We start from the raw sequence: 25,405 nt of genomic DNA on the forward strand, positions 1-25,405 counted from the left end.
GGAATGTGTTGCTTCCAAATTTGGGGTGTAATTTGTTGGGGTGTGGAATCGTTGTAAACATTGTAAAATGTTCCATATGGATTATGTCATTTTAGTTTACCACATTCTCACCTTAAAGTGAATTGGATATCACCAGTTAAAGGAGAAGGAAAGGTAAAAATCTCTGAGGGGTGCCATGTGTATGCTCCTTGTAATACATTAAACCTTATATAAGGGTAAATAAATATAAAAAGGGTATTAAAGCAGTCTGTTATCTCAGTAGAACAGTCAGTCCGTATACTAGGGGCAATCGCCTATTTATATATGAGCACCCAGCAGTGTGGCTCCTGGATGTTTCCCATGTTAAGAACATGTATATGTATTTCAGCAGTATCAGATTGTTATTGTGGGCTGTTTCCTAACTTGAGGATATTCCTGCTGGAGGCAATCTCCCATCAGAGTGTCACTGACCAGCACAACATGGGCTTTTTGGGATGGGTTAGTGAAGCTGTTCGGCTACTGTTTGCCCCCAAAGGGATTTTCTTTATTTTTTTTTCATTGCCGCTGGAGACATGCAGAGTCTTTGTAGTAGAATAACCTAATGATATTCTATCTGATCTCATGGCTTGCAGGAAGCTGGGGTGATCCCACCCACTTCAGGGTCCCGTTTGGGGAGGACACATCTCTGGGAAACTTCCTGATTTTGAATACTTTGGAATGGAAAATCTCTCTCTTGGTATATCTCCTTGGGAAATGTTCCCTTTATATGCGCTAAACATCTGCTGTTCGTACACACACTCACACTTTCCCTTGCTGCACAACCCCTCGTTCTTACTCACTTGGAATGTTCTCACTAATTTTCTGCTGAGAATAAACATTTAAAGGGTCAGTAAAACCTTAGTTTTATAAACCAGACTGCACTAGTCTTTTGTTTAGTGTATGCCCAAAAGCTTTCAATATATTTCATGTACATGGCAAACAATCCATGCCTTTGTATTGGATTATTTCCTTGATCTCAGTGCATGGCAAATATTTAATAAAGATAACGACGTAGCTTTATAAATATAGCATTTATCTTAACACCATGTTTCTAAACATACCCTAAGAGTGGTTTGCAATATGCAGTAAAGAATACCCATTCTTGGTTACTGCTAAATAAAGGCTGTGTAGAGAACTGGTGAGATACAATGATTTTCTATTCTTTATATAGTTGCTCTTGGAGTCTAAATATACAAAAAAAATCCTTATTTTGGAAGACAATATATTCATAGAGATTAAGCACAGGAAGCCGATAATTATTGTGGGTACATTTAGGCCTCTGCCACAAGAATGTTTGCTGGAAATACTTTCTGGGCTCCTGCGCTGCAGTGGACAAGGCTACTCACTCACTGCTACACAATGTGGACTAGCACTCAGCAGCAGCCTTGTGTAGGCTAACAGGGAAGATAAGGTAGGGTTAGTTTTGGATAATTACATGCTTATTATGGTCTAGATCATATTGGAAAGGAAGGATGGAGATCTTGCGGTAAATGACATAATGGCTTTCTGAAAACAACTGGATTGTTTTGTTGTGTGGGGGCTGATTCTCAAAAAGAGGCTTGAATGCTTAACCTACTCCAAGCAGGTAAAAATGCACAGTCCCATGGTATCCCTGATCAAAGCCATGAAGTGTCTAAATTAGGGGTCCAGTTGCCTTGCTAAATCAAAGGAGGTACCCTATTGTTTGGTTGGTGTTGGTTTCTAAAGTTGGGAAATTCAAACAAGCATACTACATCTTCCAAAGTGATGCTGGACACAGGGCAAGCAGTTGCATTTTATGCTGACAGAGCAAGCAGTATATCTGCTCACGCTTGTGTCACCAAATGCAAAATAATGGTGAATAGGGGCTTTGACTTGTAGGTGTTTGTTGCTGGCTCCAACATGCAGACAGGCTTAGATGTCGGCTTGAAGGCCCCCCAGTTGTTTTACTCTCTCCCCGTATTCATCTCTTTGGGCAGGTTTGGAAAAGGACACCCTATTGGTACCACTGTAACAGTTGTGATGTGAGATGCCTGGAAAGCACTTGGGTCCAGTTGAAAGGTGGACATTCTTGCATCAGACTAAATGCAGTCTTGTTGCTGGTTCTGCTGTTAGACAGGTGTTCTGGACCCCACCCTCCCCTTAAGCTTAAGGCATCACAATATGTCCTAAGCATTACATGTCATTATTGGCCCTGCACTAAACAAGCTGCTTCCAGACTGTTGCTGAGTATTTTAGAACACAGCCGCATGTTACAGCACTATTATTATCAATTACCAAGGGACATAATAAAGACAGAAATACAGAGAGGTATTTCTGCACATCTACAAAGCATGCCCCACTATAATTATTATTATAACACATATTAAGTGCCAACATATTCCACAGCATTGTACAATAAATGGATGTATACACTGTACATACAAGATTACATACAACAACGATCTATAACTGATACAAGTTATAAAGCGATCCTGCCCAAAAGAGCTTACAGTCCAAAAGTAAAGAGCTTTAAATACAAGGTGTGGGAATGGACAAGATCAGGACTTGGCAAAGTCTACAGCACAGAACTCCAGTCTTTGGATATATAGGCATTGCTGGACTACAGTTCTCAGCATCTCACACAAGCCCATGCTTGCCCTCCATATAAAAGTCTTCAGAAGCTCTTGGCTTAATAGGTTGGTACCTGGCTGCTGTGGGAACTGTTTGTTGGGGAAAAAGGTAGCATTTAATGAGAATGTTAGAATTCCAAATTACCTGTGTAAGTGTAATCCATTCACTTTTTTCTTTTGGTTACACCCTCTCAGACAGGTAATAAAAGCACTGAAAAGAGATTAGACCCAATATTAAGTAAGTTAAGTTGAATTCACTTAAAGGTACACAATAACATAAGTCTGCCACCGCAGGAGTCGTACTACTCTGGGCTATGGAACACGCAGTGTTTTGGTACCAGCCAGTACCAATCAGTGGTTATTTCCCCTTGTTACCCAAGCTGAACCAATGCTTATTTTAGTTAAACAAACATAATCTGAGGGCTACCCGGGGGGTTTACAGTTAATGCCCTTTGTAATCCACCCATGAACCCAGGCATCTGTCGCTTTCTTCTCGTATATAAAGCAGAGGTGCTTGTTCTTTTGTGATGAGCAGTTTTGAGAATTGCTCAACCCACTGCTCCCAACCAAGCCCAAATACTCTTCTGTTTCATGACCCTCATTTGGACCAACGCCAATCTGATATGATCAGGACAGGATCAGCCACCATGGGAAATGGGTTGGTGCAAATATATCAACAGGTACCCTGCTTTGGCCTGAACCTTCCCCAACCCATGGATTGTTGGTTGACGTGCTTATCACTACTCTCTCCCCCAGACTTCAGTGCCATTGCATTGACTGTAGTGTGGATAGGATATTTCATACCTGGACCTTTTGCCATTAGATACCAGGTTAATAAGTATCAAACAGCTTATCACTTGGATGCCATATTCTTGCACTTATCTCATCTATTTGCCACATCTGCAACACCTTATGTTTACTTCTTTTGGCAGTATTTTACAAGGAAGTGTTACAGTTGTACAAGAAGTTGATGGAGTCAACAACCCAGTCTGCTTTGCCCTTTATATGTCATTTGGCATCTTTTTCTATTTAGAGGTTGGAACAACACTGACAATCTGTACTGTGGCAGAGTGATCTTTTTAGGCTTGTTAAATCGTTAGTGGAAATTACTGTAACTTTATTATGGTAAGATTATGGTAAGATTGTGGATTATATCTGTGCCATTAATGAAATGACAGCATGTACCAGAGGCCAGTATATTCCAGTAGCATTCAATGACCCTACAGCTGGTAGAACAGAAACTTCCTCTCTCCTTGCCACTGCAGACAGCTTCCTCTGCGCAAGTACAAATGACTGATGGATACGCTATGTTTTCTGGCGAAGTCTTTTTTATTTTGGTGATTGGCTCGTGCATGGTGATATAGGAAGCCTTTAGAGAACGGCTCTGATTGATTCCTCCATGTTCAATAATGTGTTCATTACAATGGCATTTCCTGGACAGCTGGGTCTGTTTAACCCAAGAGCCAAAACGGCATTAAAAATAAAGCTAATTCTGCCGTTGTGCCATTTCAATTGCCGTTTTTTCCAGAGGAAGTTAAGCAAAATGCCTTTATACCCCCAAAGGACGTGTTCCCCCCGCTCACTTGGCTATCTTGGTCACTAGAGGCTTTAACAAGGTGTCGGCTCATTATCACTTTTGCTGAACAAATACAGAAACTCCTGTCCCTTCTAACTTTTTTCCTTTTTGCAAAATGCTACAACTCCCAAAATGCCTGGACAGCTTAAGGTCGTCAGCAGCCTCCAGTGCCTGCTCAGAATATGCTCCTTAACCCCTAACAATTTGGACCCCAGAGGAATAGACTGGTGCTCAGTCTCAAAACTTGAAATAAAAAATGTCTGGAACAAAATTAGGCTTGGTACTGGGGCTTTGGGAAGCTGCATGATTTTGTACAGTTGTATTATTGACATTATGGCATGAGGCAGGTTTATGTGTGTGGGTAGTCACTGCATCTCACTAAACATTTACAGTAAATATTAAATTAACTTAAATTATGTTGGCCATACTAAAGAAGCTTGCAGTCTTAAGTTGGCCATACAGGCTCAGCTGGCAAATAGTTTACTTGGGTCACATATGGTATAGCCACCTTTCTATTGTTCTGAACATTCATGCAAAGTGCCCAAACAATCAGAATAGTAGGAAGAAAAGAAAAAAAAAAGCTGCAGCTAATGCATCCTGAACTTGCTAACATCATGGTGCAATGGCACATGAAATTATCTAACCTGCCCTGTTTCTGAACTGGCTAAAATCCATAGTACATGTATCCGTAAGGATCATCGGGCCACCATATATGTAGGAAATGTGCATAGCCAGCTTTAGTCATACCTAAGCTGCCATTATCTCAGACTGGCTACCCACATCTTTTCTTAAAGCCCTCCTACTATGCAATAATCTACTTAAAAGAAGCCAGCATGGCAATGTCTAGTGGCCGAGGCATGTGTTACCAAAGATTGACTTCTCCAAGTTTATAATTTACAAGCACAAATCTCCTGGTTCTTCTTATAGGCTTTGCTGAAGTATTCTGCTTGCGTAGATACTCTACAGCACTGAGCACTGTCCTGCAGGAAAGTGTATTTAGGCCTTTAATATGAGAGTGGGGTTATCTTAAATTGTTGGAAAGTTACTAACCGTAACCCTATGTAGAATGCAACATGCTGCCCATCCCTCCACTTAAACATTTCATTACTCAGTGTATTATGTGCAGAAAAGGTATTTGCGGAATCCATGATGGAACCAAAAAGTTAGCAAACAGCATTTTGTTTGTGTAACATCTCCCAGAATTCCTGGCATTGACTGCTTTGTATAAATAGCATCTGGGTCACCTGTTGATTACTGCTCTGCAAACAGGAATTTACCTTTTCCATAGTTGTAAAGGAGGAAGTTGACCATTGCAAGTATGCTGTAGATAGTAGTAATCTAACCAGCTTTGCGTTTGGTCTTCCATTTTCAAAATTATTCTGCTTCTCTCAAATATGATACTTAAAATGCTGTCTTTTGCTGTAGATTTCTGCTTGACCTGGCTGGTGGTGTCAAAGGAAGACCAACTGCATCTCCCATTGAATTACCCTGTTTAAAGCAGTCTCTTCATAAATATGTTTCTTGCAAAAGGATGATAAACAATATATATATTTCTATTCCATTATTCATTAACAGGTTCAGTGGTTTCAAAATTGATTAAACATATAATTGCAATTAAAAACAGTATTTGCCTGGCTGTTCTCTGCACTGCTGAGTCTGCAAACAATGTAGCAGAAACCAGCTACTTAACACACCTGGAGGAGGACTGATTTCTGCTACATTGTTTCAAGAGTGAGAAGCAGGAGTAAATGCAGAGAACAAAAATGGATTAAACAATACTGCTGTCAGTTGAGAATACATTAAAAAATAAATGCTTAATGAATGTATTTTGCTAAGATGCTTAGAATGATATTTTCTTGCATTATAAAATAAATCGTTTTTTTGGAGGGAGGGTATATAAGTTTCACTGTAAGAAACACAGATTCCAGATGCTTTTTTTATCTGCATGTGCAGGTTTACCTATGTATTCCAGGCCTGACAGCAGCTTGTAGCACGAGGGCGGCTCCTCTATGAAGGGAATGTAGTAGTTAAAGCTGGATATTGATGAGTGACAGTTGAGAGGATTTATAGATTAACCAAATAGACCGGCTGGGGCAGAGTACATTTGTTGCTGAATCTTGCCATAAAAAAATGTAAAACTCTATGAACCCTGCAGCTTTCTGCATCAGATGCAAGAATCTTGTTTGTTGAGTTTGCGTTGAGACCTGCTGCTCTTCCCGTCAGCTGTTGGACATGCTGGGAAAAGTGAGCATCAAATGGTGCCACGGGTGGATTCTTCTAGTTTCAACTTGCATTTACTCAGCCTTGTACATGTCAGTGTAATCTCATACCTTCTGTATTGGCAACTCCCCATGCTGCCTACTGCAAACTCACCATCATACCTTTATCCATAGGGCTTGTTATTGGTCATGAACAAGTATGCACTAAACCAGACTCCTGCTGCACAGTGCTCATACTATTATAGGTTCTGTTTGGGCCCCCAAGACCCTCAATGCCTTCTAGGGACAATGTATAAGGAAGTTGGTGCAGTTGACATGCACCAGTATGTTAGCACCTGTAATACATTGCCTTTTATGTTAGTTTGAACAGTTGGTAAATATAAGACAGCTTATAATGAGAATAAAGATATTTTCCTTTTTAATAAGAAGTCAGAAAATCCCTGGATATAAAATATGCCTATTAAACTGGAAACTAGTGTTTTCATTTTATTTGTGGTTCTTTTCCCTGGAAATGAAAATACTTCCCCTTTGTCTGTTTTTATACCACAAAACCATGTTTGAAAGCAAGGAAAAGTCCCTTTAGAAAGGTCTAACAAAAACCTGCCTGTTAAAAGTGAGTCTCCCACTTGCATTCTTTTGTGCTGCTGCTTTGCAGATGTTATGCCTTGGGCAAACGAATGCAGTAGCGAACAACTGTCTGCATTCAAAATGTTGCAAAACTGCAGCTCTCAGTAAGGGATGCTGAGAGTCTGAAAACAGCAGCCCATAACTTCTTGAAAAAATCTCTGACTTGGATTGCAATGAATAATTATCAGCATTATCTGTAACCACAATTCACTCTAAAGGTGGCCATACACGTAACAATTGCGTTTCCAAGTCTTTTGAGATATCGGCTGCCTCGTCAATATACCATACACGTACCGAATAACATATGAAACCTTGTTTTGTACTATAATATGGGTATGTGTATGGCCAGCTTAAAGCTAAATACAAGCTCTGAAAGTTGCAACTGCACCACTGTAGAAAGTGACAGTTACAGGCCAAGAGCCTAAGGCCGTTCTGTGTGTATTGATGCCTCTTTTCTCATAACTGCCAATGAAATCTCACATGTAACATTAGTCTGCAAACTAACACAAATGCATAATATATTGAGAATACAATCATTTTGAGTAATACAGGGTAGTGGGAATTATAGTTCAGCAAAAACGTTTTGCTGAACTTATATAATCTTTACATTGAACAGAATTATGGTTGCTTAATATTATTTGAATTACATAAATTAAATGTATGCCTATCTGTGTGCTTAAAGATCTCACAAAATACAGTATGGCTTTATCTATTACTATCCTTTGTTTTGTTAGGAAAGTGCACTCCTGCCTCTTTACTTCCTGCTGTCAAGCTATTCAAGTGACAGCACCAATAACAGGAAGTAAGCGAAAGGAAAATTACTTCCCCTTGCCTTCTGGAAAACAAAATGCAATTTATGTGTCTTAACTCCATGGGATTAAATGATTATGTGCTTAGATATCTAAATTGTAGTTGGTGCCCCTCTATTTATATAGCCAAAATAAAAAAAACAACAACTTAATACTAAGAAGGAGAACAGAAGCTATAGTTTGCATAGTTGAGCGAATGGTACAGAAAAGTTTATGAATGGAAATGTTTGGCACATACATATAGGTTGTATCTGATTGGCACACAATCCAACTAAATAAGATTGTGTCAAAAGGGTCTATTTTTTCCCTCTAATATTGCAGATGTAAGTAGCAAGATTTTGAAAGGGGTTGTATGTGAGTATTGTAGGAGCATCCACAATCAAATGTGGCTTAAAGGTATGAACCCGTGTACTAGCATTAATAGAATAATGGGGGTAGGTCATGTGTGTTTTAAATATGATGAGGTCTATTCTTTTTTTCATAAGTTACCCAGGAGGATACAGCATGGTGGCAGTTGGACACTCTAAATGAAGAGGACAGGAAGGATACATTTAAGCATAAATATGGCACTGAATGGCATAAGAGCTATATAATGAGAAGAGTTGGGGTCGCAGGACAGAGGTTTAAAGGGGACCTACCACCCACACATGAAAAACTAAAAAATAAAAGTCCTTTGCAAATTAATCATAAAACCCAAATTGTTTTTTTTTTTTATTGAAACATCCATACATGTTAAAAATGTATTTAAAAATCTGAGCTGTCAATCATATATTGCCTGCCTGTGGCAGGGCTGTCAATTACTTTCACTTTCCACTAAGCACTTCCTAGATGTCACTGTCCTCCTAATATTCCTCCACCCTCCTCACAGTATATAAATGTGTAGCCTGTGCATATGCATAGGCATTAGGTCCCCCATTCTGGCCCAACACAAGGTTTCTGAGTGATGCCACAAATAGCGGCCACCTGCTTGCTCTCATTGTGAATTCTAAGACTGAAGGAAACAAGATTTAAATAATTTATATACTGAAAGTAAAGTTTATTTTGCAGGTCCCCTTTAAGGGAGCCCTACAGAAGCAAGAGAATTTAAGTGTTGATGTTTTATCCAGAAAACAAAACATGCATTGAGATGGGTATGATTAGAGCCAAAAGGATACTGTACTCTCCATGCAAGGGGAGCGCAAGGGTGCCACAGTGAACATGAAGAGACCACTGGAGGTTAGTGCAGTTCCAGTTGAATGGGCGGACAACAACCAATCTAAAGTAGGTGAAGTCAAGAGCTGGTAGAGGGAGAGTAGGTTAATCTGTTGTAGACTGCGTGTTCTCTAAATTTGAAGGGATTGGGAAGGTGAGAGAATAAATGATAGTTGGGTAGAAAGAATCAAGTTAACAGAGTAAACGGGACAAATGCATGTTTAAAGGTGCGCTATACTTTCTTGTTCAACATAATTTCATTGAATAGGGTTTGTGCTCAACGTACTTTTTGCCTACTGTTTAATGACGAAAAATGTGGGAAATTTAATATGTTTGGTCCTTACGAGATAGAGAATTAAATTGTCAGTGCACATATATAATCCACTGCATAATGGACTCCTGCTAACAAAGGGGAAGGGAGGGTGTTACATATCTAATTATCTGCCTTGCAAGGACCAAACATGGAGTAGATTTAGTTTCCGTGTTTGCCTTGAAATACCAAATACCATAGAATTTTCTTGATTTAAGAAGAAGGAAATTCACTTGGGGTGCCAAATGTTAGATACCAGTGATTGTAATAGCTTACCTGATACCCCAGGCTGGTGCTCCTGTTAGCAGAAAACTGCCCTGCCCTGGGGTATTTCTGCCAAAGTTCTTCAGTGCAATCTTTCTTCTTTTTCTCTCCTCTTTTCACCAGGGTTTGGGCATGCATGTGAGCACTAGAGTAAAAGAGACAGCTTTTTGTTTCCAAGTTCAGTTCTTACTCTGCAGAAATACCCCAGGCCAGAGCTCCTGTTGGCTAAAACTGCACCGGCCTGGGGTATTTCTGCAGAGTGGATTCATGCACCTCAGGATCAAATACATAGTACTGTTTTTATTATTACTGGAAATAATGTTTAAATATTATTATTTGCTAATAAAGGTCTCTATGCTAGATGGCCTTTCCATAATTCAGAGTGTTTTGGATAACTAATTTCCAGATAAGAGATCCCATAACTGTATTATAAAGACATAGGTGACACTGTGTACCTGTGAAGCCATAAAGATTAGTTTTTTTCACTTAAATCTGTCTAAATGTAGTCTCTTTGCTTTTTTTGTCCTCTATGGAGCAGTTAACTGTGTGGCTAAAATTATGGTGAGTTGGATTTATAATATAGTATCATCTTGGATTGTTTTTTTTTTTTTTTTTTTTAATTAGTGACCTGTGTGTTATTTTTTTCTGGGGTGGGGGGTGAAAGCTGACTTAAATTAGATAGTGGGAAGGGTCTCAAAAAAAAAAAAAACAAAAAAAACTGCTTCTCCATGACAACATGTTTATTGGATTGATGTTGTCTCTATGGAGGGAGAACTGGGAGAAAGCTGTTCCCATGAGGTGCTGTTTAGAAATGCAGTGGATGGGGAAAGGCCGGGCTCAGGTGCAGTTTGTAAATTCAGTCCTTGCAGACCTGCTGTAATGGGTACATTGGCAGCTAATTTATAATGGCAGCTCATAGCGTATAGAGCTTAACTCATTATTTAACTCCTGCAGCTCTGCTCAGGGCTTAGGCCTGCTGCGACATACACACTGCTCTGTGCCTTGCATGCACACACTTGGTAAAGTACACACACAAACACACACTGATACAGCTCATACAGGCTTCTTTTTATACATATTTGAGATTCAGCTTTGAGTGTTCCAAAGTGTTTGAGCCAAGTGATTCCATATGTGAATAAGGAACAGTCTCTATAAAGCACTGCCTAAATGTGTCAGTGCTATAAATAGAAAGGATAAAAAAATGGAAATATTATTCTGATTTTAATGCCAATCTTAACCCATGGGCCAGGACCTGAATGTGGGTCCAAATGCTGTTTAGGGTGTCCCCTATGATCCCCCAGAATCCTATAAACTTGGCATTCAGTTAGCTCCCCATGTGATAGTAGCATTATCATAATGAAAGTAAATTATGATTGGTTGCTACGGTTACTGCACTGGTGCCACAATGTATTTGTCTTGTAAACAAGTCCTTGTGCTGTGCTTAATAATATTTTATAGTATGTGACCTTTTTGATTTGCTTCTCTTACTGATACTTGTTAATAACAATAACTAGCAGCCTTGCACAATCCGGTTTTCTTTTGCCTCAATATGTCTGTTTTGCATTTATTGCTTTCCCTGCAGTGCAGGAATTATATCCAGTGTTCCCTGCTGAGATGCCAGGCTCTGTGAAAGGCTGCCATGCCCACACATTACATGCACTCACACACAGTAGCCTTGTTTTGTAAAGCAGACATATTGCACTGAGCTGAAATCCATGAAGATTAAAGTGCTGCTGTTAGACAAATGCCCATGATGCCAGGAAATTACAATGTGAAGCAGTTGGTGTCTCTTTGGCAGTGGTTCGGAGAGCATAACATGAGTTTGGGAGGGAAGGAGAATGCTGGGTACCTTGCTGCCAGTCTATGCAGATACCTGCTATGTGGATAGTGTGCTCAGTGCCAAGCCAGAGCTGTTTTGTTGCCAGTTCCTTAAGGTAAATACTCCTCTTCTCACTCTGTCTTCCACTCAATACAGAATTTGGGTCAGAATCAAGGAATGTTGTGTTTTCCCCAGGATTTGCCTCAAGCTCTAGCTAGGGGAGCCCTTGTATTGCTGTTGCCCCCAGGTCTGGGCAAGGGCACATAACCCAAGGCAAGCTGTGATACTTCAGGACAACTAAGCTCTGATTTCATTTGTGTTTACTGGGCTGAAGGGGACCTCAGGGTGGTGTAGAGGAACTACAAATCCATAAGCCCCTGACAGGAATTATAGGGTTTATTCCACAGCAGTCAGAGAGCCATAGGCTTTATATTGTTTAATGGCTTTTGTGTTGCATTTCTTATCTCCTCTCTGTGCAGCAGCACTGTGTGTTATATGATATATATATATATATATATACATACATATATATATATATATATATATTATTAACAAGCCTAGCCTGCTTTACATTATAGCACCAAAAGCTTGCAATCGGATTGCCCTAGCCTGCATTCTTTGCTCTCAGTGTGCCTCCATTACTGCATGTGAATTTTCTCTTTCTCCCTCCCAGGCTCCTCCTCTTTCCCCCTCACCCCCTCCCATCCCCTTCAGACTCCGGCTCTCTGTGCCTCTCTCCGTGTCAGTTTCCTGCGGGCTCTGCTCGCTGCTGTCCCGCTCTCTCCATGCCTCTGTCGGCGAATCTCTCCCCGGCTCTTGTCGTGGGGTGCTCCCGGCAGCGGAGGGAGGGGAGAGCCGGGGAGAGGGGCTGAGACACTTATTCACCTTTCCCCGTCCTCTTGCCCCCACCGTGGGGGGCGCTTTCCATTTTTTCAACCATGTACCTGCTGGACCCCGCTCCGCCTCCAATGGAACGAGGAACCCCCCAGAGAAAGACCGTGTACCGCATCTCCCTTACACTGGTGAAGAAGGAGCTGCTGGCGGAGAGTCGGCTGGAGAGGTGTCCAGAGGAGGAGGGAGAGGAGCAGGATACCTTCTCCATACATACTGGCCCCAGGAACTTCAGGACCCGCAGTACTGGGCAGCTGGAACTGGGCAGGCTGAGGGTGAGCAGGGCAACCTCTGAAAGGAAGCTGGGTAAGATTGGGGGTTCACCTGGGGACCTGTCACCTGGCTCTAGAGAGCCCTGGGATAGCTGTGCTAAGGATAGAGTCTCCCCTGTGGTGGAGAGCCCAGGAAGTGGCCCTGCAACTGAAAGGGGTCCTGGGGTCAGCCATGGTGTTAGGAGCCCTCAAGAGGTTCCTAAGGAAGAGCCATGCCAAAATCCCTTGGATTACAATAACACTAAGTCCCCAGACAAGAGTATTGCTCCCAGGACACCTTTAAAATCAGTCATATCTGAGGACTGGGGCAAAGCTGGGCCAGAGGGGCTTTCTGAGAAGAGACACCCCAGTCTTCTAAGGAGAAGCTTCAGCTTCCGCCACTGGAATGGAGAGTTGCTGAGGATTAGGAGCCTGACCAGAGAGAAGCACCACAGCAGCTCCAGCTGCCTCACTCACCATAGGGCAGATGTCAGGGAGCAAATGCACGTTTCTGCCACTGACCCCAACGCAGCTGAAAAGAGGAATACCCTCGATGTGGGGGAAGTGTTGAATAAAAGTGACCCCCTCACAGACCTCGAGAGATGGGAGAGGAGCAAGAGTAAGAACAGGACCCTGGATAACAGTGACCTCCACAAGCTTTCTGAGCAGCTGGAGTTGGACAGGAAAGGTCAGGAGAGGAAACTGCTCAGGTTCTTCAGTGGGATCTTCTCCAGGAAGGATGGCTCCCCAGCTTCATTTGCTTACCCTGGGGGGCAGTCACCCAGGGCTGCTCATTCCAGATCTAGAGGATACTTTAGCAGCTTGAAAAGACCAGTAACAGATAATATTCAGTCCAGCACAGAGAGTGTTAATGGATCTCCCTACAAAGGTGCTTTTTTTTTTTTTTTTTTCTTTGACCATTTGTTTGCCAATGGAACTGATGTGTATGGATCTTCTTTTAGCTGTATTGTCTTTCTCCTCAAGTTGTCAACACATGGCCATTTCAGTGCATTTGGTATTGTCCAGTAGCATACTATTTTCACTTAGAGGAAAATCCCCACTCAGAGAAGCCATAATTCTAAGCAACCTTTGAATACACATTCAGTATAGATTTTCAATTGTTTTAACATTATTTGTAAATATAATTGCACTTGAAAGCTTTATAATTGTTTAACCATATCTGTTCTGTTCTAATTCCTGAAACCAAGTAGCACAACTTGTTTCTCCTGTTATTTACTGATTTCTGCTACATTGCTTCAATAGTTAGAATCAGCAGTGTAGAAAGAGACAGACTGCTTTCAGTTTCTTACTTTCTTGGTTTCAGAAAACTAATGTAATAACCATTGAATATGTGTCGTTATTGTATCTCCCAAAGTTGCTTAGAGTTGCATTTTCTTTCTGTTTTGGGTTGAGTTCCCCTTGAAATTCTCAGGTGACATTGTTTCAGCTCTTTCTTACTTCCAAGTGGTATGTATTTCCTAGCCAGTTTGGCTGTGGAGTTTCTAAACACTCTGTACTCACACATTACCCAGGTGTGTATAACCTGGAATACAGCAATGTTCCACTGTGCCCACTCAACCTCATAGACAATCACAGAACACCTAACATTACATGGGCAGTAATATAAGCTAAGTTATCTGTCACTTGCAGCTTGTGATATTTTAAATTTACAGCATTGTCTAGAGCACATGTCCCCAACCTTTTTCATCCATGAGCTAAAGTCAAATGTAAAAAGACTTGGAGACCAACGCAAGCATTATAAAGGTTCATGGAAGTGCCAAATAGGGCTTTGATTGGCTATTAGGCAGCCTCTACGCACACTATCAGCTTACAGGAGGCTTTATTTGATAGAAAATCTTGTTTTTATTCAACCAAAACTTGCCACCAAGTCAGGAATTCAATAATAACTACCTGCTTTGGGGGCACTTGCAGCAACATTCAAGGGGTTGAGGAGCAACATGTTGCTCGTAAGCTACTGGTTGGGAATCACTGGTGTAGAGCAACAGGGAGGGTTTTTAAAAGCTGACTTGCCAGGTGGTATAAACTCCCACCAACACCCAAGGCTGACCTTGAGTTTTACACCATTTGGCATGTAGCTGGCGAGTTACAGTTGATAATTTTTTCTCTCTCCAAAATTAGTTGAAAGGAAGGGAATTCACTGGGAATGGATACTAATTTGTTTTACGTACTGTATTTGCACCCAGCAAGGTATACATAGGAGAAGGAATGAAGGTGTGTGTTTTTACTGATATTGGGTTTCCTTCTCCTTTAAGAAGTTGTCAGAAAATGGTTATATTCATTTTAATAGAACATTCTTTGATGTTGGTGTAATATTTTCCAGTATAGCAGTGTTTCTTAACCTCTCTCTCATGGGGCCCGACGTAAGTTTGCAATCAGCTTTGTGACCCAGAAATTGGTTTACATAAAGTTATTTGGCTTGCTTAGTAACTGTCTTCTATTGTAGGATGGAATTTGACCCATAATAAACAGCATGGGGGCCCATTTTTTGGTCCTGAACCATAGCTTAAAAATGTGCATAATTGGTGATTATATCAGTGAGCAGTAATGATATATCTATGTAACACTGTATAATATTCAGTAATAGAATTTAGCATGTATATTCCCTGCTGTACTTGCAACAACATGACATTTTGGTTTTGGTACTATGTCACTGGGTCCAAATATGCCCAGTTATATAATATTTGCAGACCTATATCTTGCTTGGTGCTGAACTGAAAAGGGCCTAGTATTATGGTATGAACATGAATTAGGTTATAGGCACATTTATGGATTCCAGACCCTTTATAAAGACAGCATATCTAGATTGTCTAAACTGGTGCTAGTTAAAGCAACAGTGGCCTTTGCTCCTAAATGGCTTGAATATATCATTGTATATTAAGCTCATTACAATGGTGGGCAGAATAGCAAACACAGCATCTGTACTCTGTAGAAATGTACTCCCAGACATCCTTTCTCCGTTAGTTTCTCCTAAGGAAGCTTGCAGCCAGCCAGCTGGGTCTGTGGTCCTAGTATGTGTGTAGCGTAGGGGGCCCCAGAACTAAAATTCATGCATTTTGGGAAGAAGTGTGGCATAAATACCTGCTTTAGGTCTTGTAAAGGTTTAGTCAGTGTGCTGACTACATCTCAGAAGCCTTTTGTTACTAAAATAAGAACTTCTTGTCTGGTTCGAGAATAATCCGATTGCCTAAATGTTATATAATTTGCTCCAAGCGTAGATAATTTGCAATCCTTTCTGTGGAATTTTGTAACACATAGTGGGTAAACTGAATGCTGTATGTGCTTCCATTCCCCTTAAACCCTCAGGGTAAAAGGATTGTGGTTTTGTTGTAATTTGGGTCAATGGGTCACTCTTGCTACTTTGTAACACATATGTATGCAAGCTGCAAGGATGTACCTGATGATACATGCCACACTCATTTAACTTCTGTGTGCTATTGTTGGGCTTTACAGCCACAGAAGCCAAAAGGATTTTTAAAAAAAAAAAAAAAAATGAATTGGCCTATATGCGGGTAGTAATATACTAGTAGAGGCGTCTTTTTTCCCTTCTTTGCTCTTCTTTCATTTCTTTTGTCTCTCTCTCTTGGGACAGATAAGTTAAGCATTCTTTTTCAGAATTGAAGATTCTGTAATAACCATAAACGTCTCAAAATTAAGCCTTTGTTTTAGTGAGGTTTTAAAATGCTATTTAGAGTTGAGCCATATGGTTTAGGAAGCATGGGCCATAATTAAGAGCATTTGTGCATTTATTGTTTCATAGTTGACTGCAATAGAGAAATGCTGGAAATAGGGTTCAGCTGCATGGGTGACGTAAAAAAAACATTTCAGGAATTGGAAAAAAGTGACTACACCTCCTAGGAGAAATGTGCCAGGCCTGAAAGGCTTTTGAGTCTGATTACCATAGCATTGCTGGGGCTGGATTAATACATGGAATGTTGGATGATTGTGGAATTCCTGGTAATCACTTTGCTGGTTAGCAAGGGAAAGTAAATGTTTCTTCTCTGAACCCCATGCAACCTCCCAACTGATAAGCAGAGAATGCAAACTGATCTTAAAAAATAGCCTCCCACTTCTCATAGTGGCATCATAGGGAATGGAATGTAGGCCAAATTGTTACATTTGACACATTAACATACAAATAATTTCACACATAACAGCTTTAAAGAATCCATTTCCCAGTTCCAGTTTTACTGGTTCAGTCCTAGATTCTGTGTATAGAGCCCAAGTTGGGGTTTGTCTAGAGCAGGGGTCCCCAACCTTTCTTATTTGTGAGCCACAGTCAAACGTAATAAGACTTGGAAAGCAACACAAGCACCATAAAAGTTCATGGAGGTGCCAAATAAGGGCTACGATTGGCTATTAGGTAGTCTCTATGCACACTATCAGCTTACAGGAGGCTTTATTTGGTACTAAATCTTGTTTTTATTCAACTTAACTTGTCACCAAGTCAGGAATTCAAAAATAACTACCTGGTTTGGGGGCACAGAGAGCAACACCCAAGGGGTTGGTGAGCAACATGTTGCCCCTGAGCCACTGGTTGGGGATCACTGGTCTAGAGAGATTTCAGATTCCCCTATTTGAAATCTACAGGGCCCTTCTGAACAACCTGTGATCTTTTGAGCAATTACTAATAACCAGAAGTGAAGCTGTTGCACTCTATAGAGGGCTGGAGTCAGCCTCTGAATGCCTATGCTGTGTTTTGGATGATTTCTGTATTATTTACATGTCATGGTCACCTTAATGTATTGTGTAAAAGTAAAAAACCCAAATGCCTGTTATTGCTGAACCAAAGAAGCTGTAAACAACAACTTACAGCTGTTTAGAATTTCAAATTCTGTTTAGGCTTTTGCATCCTGGCCATGTGCTGTGGCTCCAGAAGGTACAAAGGTGAGCTAATTGCTGTAATTACCCCATTTAGCCAGATAGCTAAGAGCAGTGCAAGGCGACAACTACCCTAAGGCAGTTTTTAAAGGAACAGTAACACCAAAAAATTAAAGTGTATAAAAGTAACTAAAATATAATGTGCTGCTGCCCTGCACTGGTAAAAGTTGTATGTTTACTTCAGAAAGTCTACTATAATTTATATAAATAAACTGCTATGTAGCCATGGAGGCAGCCATTAAAAGGAGAAAAGGCACAGGCACATAGCAGATAACAGATAAAACACTATTTTATTCTACAGAACTTATCTGTTATCTGCTATGTAACCTGTGCCTTTTCTCCTTTTTCCAGCTTGAATGGCTGCCCCCGTGGCTACACAGCAGCTTATTATATAAATTATAGTAGGGTTACTGTAGCAAACACACCAGTTTTACCAGTGCAGGGCAACAGTGCATTATATTTTTATTACTTTAAAGCTCTTTCATTTTTTAGTGTTACTGTTCCTTTAACAGTCTAGGTTGTCTCTTTTGCATGTCTTTTTTGTGATATTAGGCTGTCACCTAAGAAACCTCAGCCCTCATTACAAGCCGACAGGCTACCCCAATTTGCCTATGTCAAGGTTTCATTGTACCGCAGCCTGATTTAGCTAGCTAGCTTACTTGATTGCACCAGTACCTGATGATTGTACACAAGAGAAATACATAGGGACATAAACATTGTAGCCTGTGGGCAGGCTGGTCATTTGCTTTCTCCTACTGATTAATGACAAATAGCCTCATATTTATCTGTGATACAGGGCATACCTCTGGCTGGATCACACAATGTAAAGGCATTGCTTCCATTTGCCAGGAAATTGGTCAACTGTTATTACATGAGTTAGACCGGTAACCTGCTGGGTAATCCAGGAGAAGGGGAACTTGTATACCTTGTGGAATCTATTCTCATATGTATGAACTTGCTGCTTTTCAATGTTCTCAGACTCAGAGATGTTAGTTTTATACTGGTCATTTGCCTGGCAGAGTAGAAAAATAGTAAATGAGGGCATATGCAGCCAGTGGCGAGCTTGTGGGTGGGCATTGAGACTCCTTACATGTTCAGCTAACAAAGGCCCCAGGTACATGAGGGTCAGTTTGTTTTATTATGGTTTGCCTTTTTTTCTGGTAGCTAGTGATGGAGCAGGAATGCATTGTTCGTGTTCCCCTGATCTCCTCTGGCAGGAAGATGAAATCCAAACCACATGTGATTGTTGATATTATCATGGAAGTCTGAGAGATGCAGGCAGCTTGTGCAGGCCTTTGTGCGCTGAGCAAACATTTGCTTGGTCCTGGAGCTCCTTCCACACATTCTTGGTAAAAGGGGACAGAATAAAACTAATGATGTTCTAAACAGGAATTAGAATTTTATTCAGTCAGGAAAACAAACTGATAATTAAGGTGCTTCTGTTATTTTATAGTGGTTAAAATGTACATTGATTTGCCCTTTTTTTTTTTTTTTTTTTTTTAAAGTTGTGTTCTTATGGAATGGTATCGGGACACAGCATAAGCCTATTATGTGCAGTGCAGGAAGGAGCCTGTAATAACTCTTCTCCCACGTGTCTTGTAGCTCACTGTCACTCCTTCCCTCACCTTCAAGCAAAATGCTCTCCCTCCCAAAATCATTCAAACTGCATGCCACATGAGCAATGGGTGAGCATCTTGCCTGTGTGACACTGGTTACTTCCCATTGATCACTGGAAAGCTCTGCAAATAGTCACAGTTTAATGTTTCCAGCATTACCTGTGAGGCGATTGTGCTGCAGTTATGCCCATGCCAATTGGTGCAGCTGCTAAAATGCTCAGCAGTCACACGTGTGGCTTTTCTGTTATTAACACCTTTGTGTGTTTTGCTCCATATCCCATGGGTTCCTCTATAAAGCTCTGCAATTCAGCCTTCTGTCCCTCTGTACACACCAATCTATAGATACCTTTTCAATAGTGTTCTTCCCTTTTGCCCCTGTATGCACTCCGTCCTGTTTCCTCACTGTGGGTGCTATTCTATTACTTTTATCCCCTTCTGTTCTTACATTTCTGCACCCTCTTCCTGTCTGCATGTGACTTCAGCCTGTTCCTGTCTCACCCCCTTTGGGGCACAACTTCTTTCTCCTGTATTCCTCTCTTTCACCCCATTGTGCACACACTGTGCACTCACTGTAATTCTCTTTAAACGACACAAAAGGAATAAGCTATACAACAAATATAAATCAATTGCCAATGTGCCCTGCCCATGAGATATTGCTATCAAGCTGAAGGCTGTTTTTATAGTCCCTCTCAGGAATGAAAGCAGCACTAAATCTCAAATACTGGTTTCTTGATGACACACGTACACGTGCACACTCACACACATACAAGTTAAGACAGTGATTGAGCATTTCATAATGGCCCCCTCTGCCTTGGGATATAAAAAATCAAACAGAAGTAAAGTGCGCAGAAGAAAATAGCTTCCTGTAGCCTTCTGGGTAACATAGAATCTCAAATGTGGAAACATTAATGTACACACATGCAAATTAAAGGGGTTGTTCACCATTGAGTTAACTTTTAGTATGATGTAGAGAATGATATTCTGAGACAATTTGCATTTGGTCTTCATTTTTTATTTGTAGTTTTTTTTAGTAATTTTATTTTCAGTTCAGGAGCTCTCCAGTTTGGAGTTATTTGGTTGCTAGGGTCCAAGTTACCTTAGCAACAGGGAAGTGGTTTAGATAAAAGACTGGTATATAAATAGAAGAGGGCCTGAATAGAAATGAAATTTACAAAAAGTCACAATAACAGTAAAATTGAAGCCTCGCAGATCACAGAGCAATAGTTCTTGGCTGCCGGGGTTTAAAAAAAAATGCAAAAAGTTGGAAGAAAAAGGCAAATAATTAAAAAAAACTATAACAAATAAATAATGAAGACCAATTGAAAAGTTGCTCAGAATAGGTCATTCTATGACATACGAAAAGTTAGCTTAAAGGTGATCCGCCCCTTTAAGTGTGTTATGTTCTTCCTACACAAAGGAGGAACTTTTGTGGCTTTTGTGGAAGTTGTTGTGCGACAGATGGTGAGCCAAAGGCTGCAATTCCTGCTTTAAAGTTTTTAGGTGTTTGTTCAGGGTGGGTTGAGTGCATGCCCTTCCATAGACTTGTCACTGCAATGTCATATAACATGACTGGAGAGCTGCTCACTAGCTATTTGCGTGCAGTGACACGCTTCTGTGTATGTTCACTACATACACCATATAACAATATGTCCTTTGTTATATTAGTAGCAGCTGCAGGCTGAATCTTAATAGAACTGATTTTAGATGCACTTGTGTTTACTTAAAGTTGTTCTTTTTGATTCTCTGGCATTTCTCAAAATAAAATCTAAGAGTAGTGACATATTTGAAAATTGACTTCCCCTTCTGCACCTAACCCACAGACTTTGGGCATATTTAGAAAGAAGTTTTAAACGAATGCATGGCTTTAATCCAAGTGTAAGGACTTAACAAAGCTTTGTAACTATGCCATTTATTTTGCACAACTTTTTACGTCCCCTTTTTAACATTCAATGTTTATTAAAATAACATTTGAGCGCTTATAGAGGTTTTGGTTTGGAAAAAAAGAGTAAAAGCAAGTATTGTTCCTGCTTCTGTTAAATGGACAGATGCATTTAATATCTTGCTTTATATTTCAGCTTTCTCTGATTTAATTTATATGCTGTCAAGGCCAGACCCCAAATGTCTGTCTTCAGCAAATTCTACAACATATGAAATATGTACTGTATAATGCAGCACCATCCTGCGCTCACTGGAAGACAGCATGTATTTGACACAGAGTTGAAGATAGCAGATATTATACACTGAGCTTTCCTTCCCCAGTACTCAAGAGGTTAAAAGACCTCTGCTTCACTGATTAATATTTGGAGCCGGTTAGCCACTTTGACCTCTGTTGTGCTCTGGTTTGAATTTGTATTTGCTGGGAGATGGGGCTGATCCTGGGGGCGTTGGGGATGAAGTCCAGATTGGGCGGGTGTTAGCACCATTCTTGTATACAGATGTGCTGCTGGTTGGGGCACTGGAATTAAGGTCACTTGCAGCACTGAACTGAACAGGCTTAGGATCTCTTTCACTATTTAACATCCATTTGAAATGTTCAAGCCTCTTTGTGTTCTGTAGTAAAACAGGACAACTGTCCTTCCCCTGCCCTCACAGTCTGTGAAACCTGACCTGCTGTTTATACTGAGGATACTGATAATATGGCATGCATGTCTGACAGATGCTCCACATACGACACTCTGAGCCACCAAGGATTCTTCTCCTCTTTGATACTGGCCAGTGTCAGCGCTGACTTATTGGAGAGCATTATACAAAATATCCAATGTTTGCTTGCACTCTAGTGTGCGGGTGCATTTCTGTCACTGGGAAATTATAGTCAGATTCATCAAGAGAATGTTAACTTACATGTTATGTTACATGGTATGTATTTTTGGCTGTAGGAACTGGAGTTAGCAGTAAGTTGATTGGTCCATACATGGAAAAGAAATGCTACAGTCATGAGAGGAATGGTTGGTTGGCATTATTATATGGAGTTGTGGCTGCACCAGCATTTCTTTGGCTTGACATTTGTGCATATGGCCCTGTATTTATTGGCTGGAAGCAGCCCCATATGTGTTGTCTGCTAGGCAGGAGATTATGCCAGAAAATTTGCATTGCAATTTGCAAACAAATTCCAGTTTGTTTAAAAAGCTCCTTTTTATGCATCATTTTTCCATGGAGTTACTCAGTTCTGGTTTTCACACAAAATGCAAATTTCAGATAGAGATTTAATGAATGGGTTTTATTGCAGTAAAATAGGCTCTGGTTTCTTTTACATTGGTTTTATTGAATTTTCTAAGGACTGGTACATGCCCTTGGGCTCCATTACCTGGTTTCTTTTGGAAATTTAAATTTTAGAATCTACCGTCCTGTCACAGAAGTAGCTACAGGCCAGCACACTAGATCTATTTTTCCATGTTACATGTAGCCTTATGGGTTTCCATGTTACATGTAGCCTTATGGGTTTCCATGTTACATGTAGCCTTATGGGTTTCCATGTAACATATGGAAATGGAACTTAGACTAAGCCCCAAAACACATTTCTCTGACCCAAAGTATGGTTTTAGATCAGTTATGTTTTTGGGTAACTGTTGTCTAGTTAAAGTTTGCTTTAGGGACCCCTAACTTAGTGCTTATTCACTTGCTGAGGTTCCTGAAGTTTTAACGCACATTAGCCATATGTTGGAATATATTATTAGCTATAGCTAGTCTGTTGGCTGTCAATACCTGCATCCAGTGTAAAAAAAAAAAAATATAGTATGTCTCCATGTGACTTTGGTGCTTGTGCTGTGCTACTGCTACAGGAGACCTCTCTCCAAACCATAATAATACAGGTATGGAATCCATTATCCTGAGACCCATTATTCAGAAAGTTCTGAATTACAGGAAGGCCATCTCCAATAGACTCCATTATAAGAAAATAATTCTAATTTTAAAAAATGATTTCCCTTTTCTCTGTAATAATAAAACAATACCTTGTACTTGATCCCAGCTATGATATAATTTAATTCTTATTGAAGGGAAAACATTCCTATTAGTCAACCCAAAATATAATTATTTGCCTAATAAAAGAAAACATAATTTTAATCAACTTTGCAATATACATTAATTACAAATTTGAATTTAAAGGCAGGTAATAAGAGTGAGCCCAACACCTTGTGGGCCACACTGTTTTGTACAAGCGAAGCTAGGGCATTTAGAAAGTCTGTGTGTGTCCAGGCCCAGTTATCAAGCGCCAGTTTGAAAACAACAAGCAGTAGGTCTATGGGGTGCTGGTGCTACTGCCACATTTCCTTTATTCTAACTTGTGCTCCAGAGCAAAAAATGAAATTATTAAAAAATTACAGAAAGATCACTTGCAAGTTGCAAACATGATGTTCACAGACAGGAGTAAATGCACGTATGCCTGCATGCCTTCTGTCATCTCAATGTAACAGCTGCTTGGACACGGTCAGCATTGGTATTTCCTTTCTACAGAAACATAAACATGACAGATACTCCTTGACCATACAGTTGTTCTAAACAGAGCCCTGGTCCAGCCCTGGCAGTGCCAGCCTCCAGTTATTCTGTGTGCTGTGTTGTACTGTGTAGGGCAGTAGCTTGCACAAGTCTCACTCAAAAGACTGACTCTCTGTGACTTGCTCACATCTGTACTTCCCCTCCAATTACATGCTATGATAAAAAGAAAAAACTGCCACGGACAAAACCACGTGTGGCCACTTAACCCACTGGGTGCCTGATATGGTTGCCATATGTAAAAACTGCTCGCACTGCCGTGTATTAGCCTTTAGCAGGGGAGCAGTTAACAGCAGAAGGCAGAGTTATGGTGCCTGGGGGGATGCAGGAATTTATGATGCAATATGTGGCACAAAAAGAGACCCTGTTAGAATTACTCAGTGCTGACATTTCTGAAATTATTTGTTGAGCTTTTTCTCCCAGCAACCATACTAAGTTTGTTAGAGAGGGAGCTTGGTGAGCACAGAGGGGAGGGCGAGAGACTGATGGGCTGTCTGGGAGTTTTTTTCTTCTTTTTTTTTTTTTAAAGGGGTCTAAAACAGAGCAGGGTACTAATGAGGCCATATGGGGGGTTGCACAGGCCCAAGGCAGGGGAATGGAAAGAGTGGAGGAGACAGGCAGGGTGGCAGAATCATGGATAGCTGGGTTGCATTTGCCAGATTATATATATGATTTTTCTTTAATAATAAATTTTGTAGTATTCATAGTGCTGCCTGCATTTTTCTGAAGTTTATAGCCATCTGTGTAAAATATCTGTGCAATAAGACTTCAGCTTAATTAGTGATGGATACAAGGCGTTACCTATTCTTGGTTGGAATACAAATGCACAGAATTAGACAATACCTTCCATAGGAGTTTGACTGAAAAACATTTCTGTCTAGAAATGCCTTGAATCCAAAATTCATTCTTCTTATTCTTGCTTTCTGGTATAGGTGGCACAAGGTATGCTTTGTAAACTTTGGAATGTTGTAGGTAGTTAATGGGCATCCTTCATCATGGTCTGTATGGATCTAGGCTGGTACAGAAGCTCTGTGTAAAATTATTAGTAATAGTTACCCTTCAGTTTAGTAGATAATATAGTAAACAACATTTCCTTCTTTCCTTAGAAATGCCATATTTCTTTGAAGAATGGTCTCTGTTCTGCTCTTGTTTGTCCATTCTGTTTATAGGAACATGCTTTCACTGTATATGAAATATGTGCCAAAGTATGTATCACGTGTAACTTAATGTAAGCATGTCTGAAGTGACAGCAACAAAGTGACTGTCATTGAGCACCATACATTTTTGCATTCAAAGCCAGTGTGGGATTGTGGTCTCATACCACAAAGCTGATTTATCGCTTGTAGGAGCTGTAAGGTCTCAGTAGCAGAAGTTCATTGTAGATTTACCATATACATTTTGAGATAGGGGCTTTGGGCATATGGCTGCTGGGTCTGCCTTTAAATGCACAATTTCTGTTTATTGTATTGCATTGCAGATCCATTTTCTTTATCAAGGAACTATAATTAAATTGAGAAATGTCAGCAAATACAGGGCAGAAATTCTCACACAAACTATAAATAAAGCAACATAAACTCATGGAATACAGTATTGAACCTGCTTAATTATCAGATGTGCTGCTAGACATTTGTCTACTTTCTAACTTCTACTAAATTTTCCCGACCCAAATTTGCAGCTAGGAAAGATGGTAAATCCAAGCTGTAATACAGCTTTTGTGGGTTGAAATCAAGTGGCCACTTTTCAACCCAGTTATACCGTCTGTTTCTGAAAAATAGTCTATTGCAAAAGAAACTTTTGTTTGCCCCGCCCTGCTTTCTAAAAAAAATCTTTTTT

General features: G+C 40.4%; 1 protein-coding gene across 6 annotated transcripts in view; it reads left to right on the top strand.

The window, feature by feature from the left end:
- Window positions 1-25,405, top strand: part of agap1 (ArfGAP with GTPase domain, ankyrin repeat and PH domain 1) — a 242,127-nt gene that overhangs the window by 91,754 nt on the left and 124,968 nt on the right. For 2 of the 6 annotated variants that reach the window (XM_004917868.4, XM_004917869.4), the window contains exon 1: window positions 12,139-13,455. The exons of 3 other annotated variants lie outside the window; for them this stretch is intronic. In XM_004917868.4, coding sequence (XP_004917925.2) covers window positions 12,363-13,455 — 1,093 coding nt within the window. In that variant the 5' untranslated portion in view covers window positions 12,139-12,362. Of the gene's footprint in view, window positions 1-12,138; window positions 13,456-25,405 lie in introns of those variants that run through there. One more of the 6 variants, XM_004917870.4, reaches the window with a different exon arrangement.

Source organism: Xenopus tropicalis, chromosome 9 (genome assembly GCF_000004195.4).
Source record: "Xenopus tropicalis strain Nigerian chromosome 9, UCB_Xtro_10.0, whole genome shotgun sequence".
NCBI classification, from domain to species: domain Eukaryota; kingdom Metazoa; phylum Chordata; class Amphibia; order Anura; family Pipidae; genus Xenopus; species Xenopus tropicalis.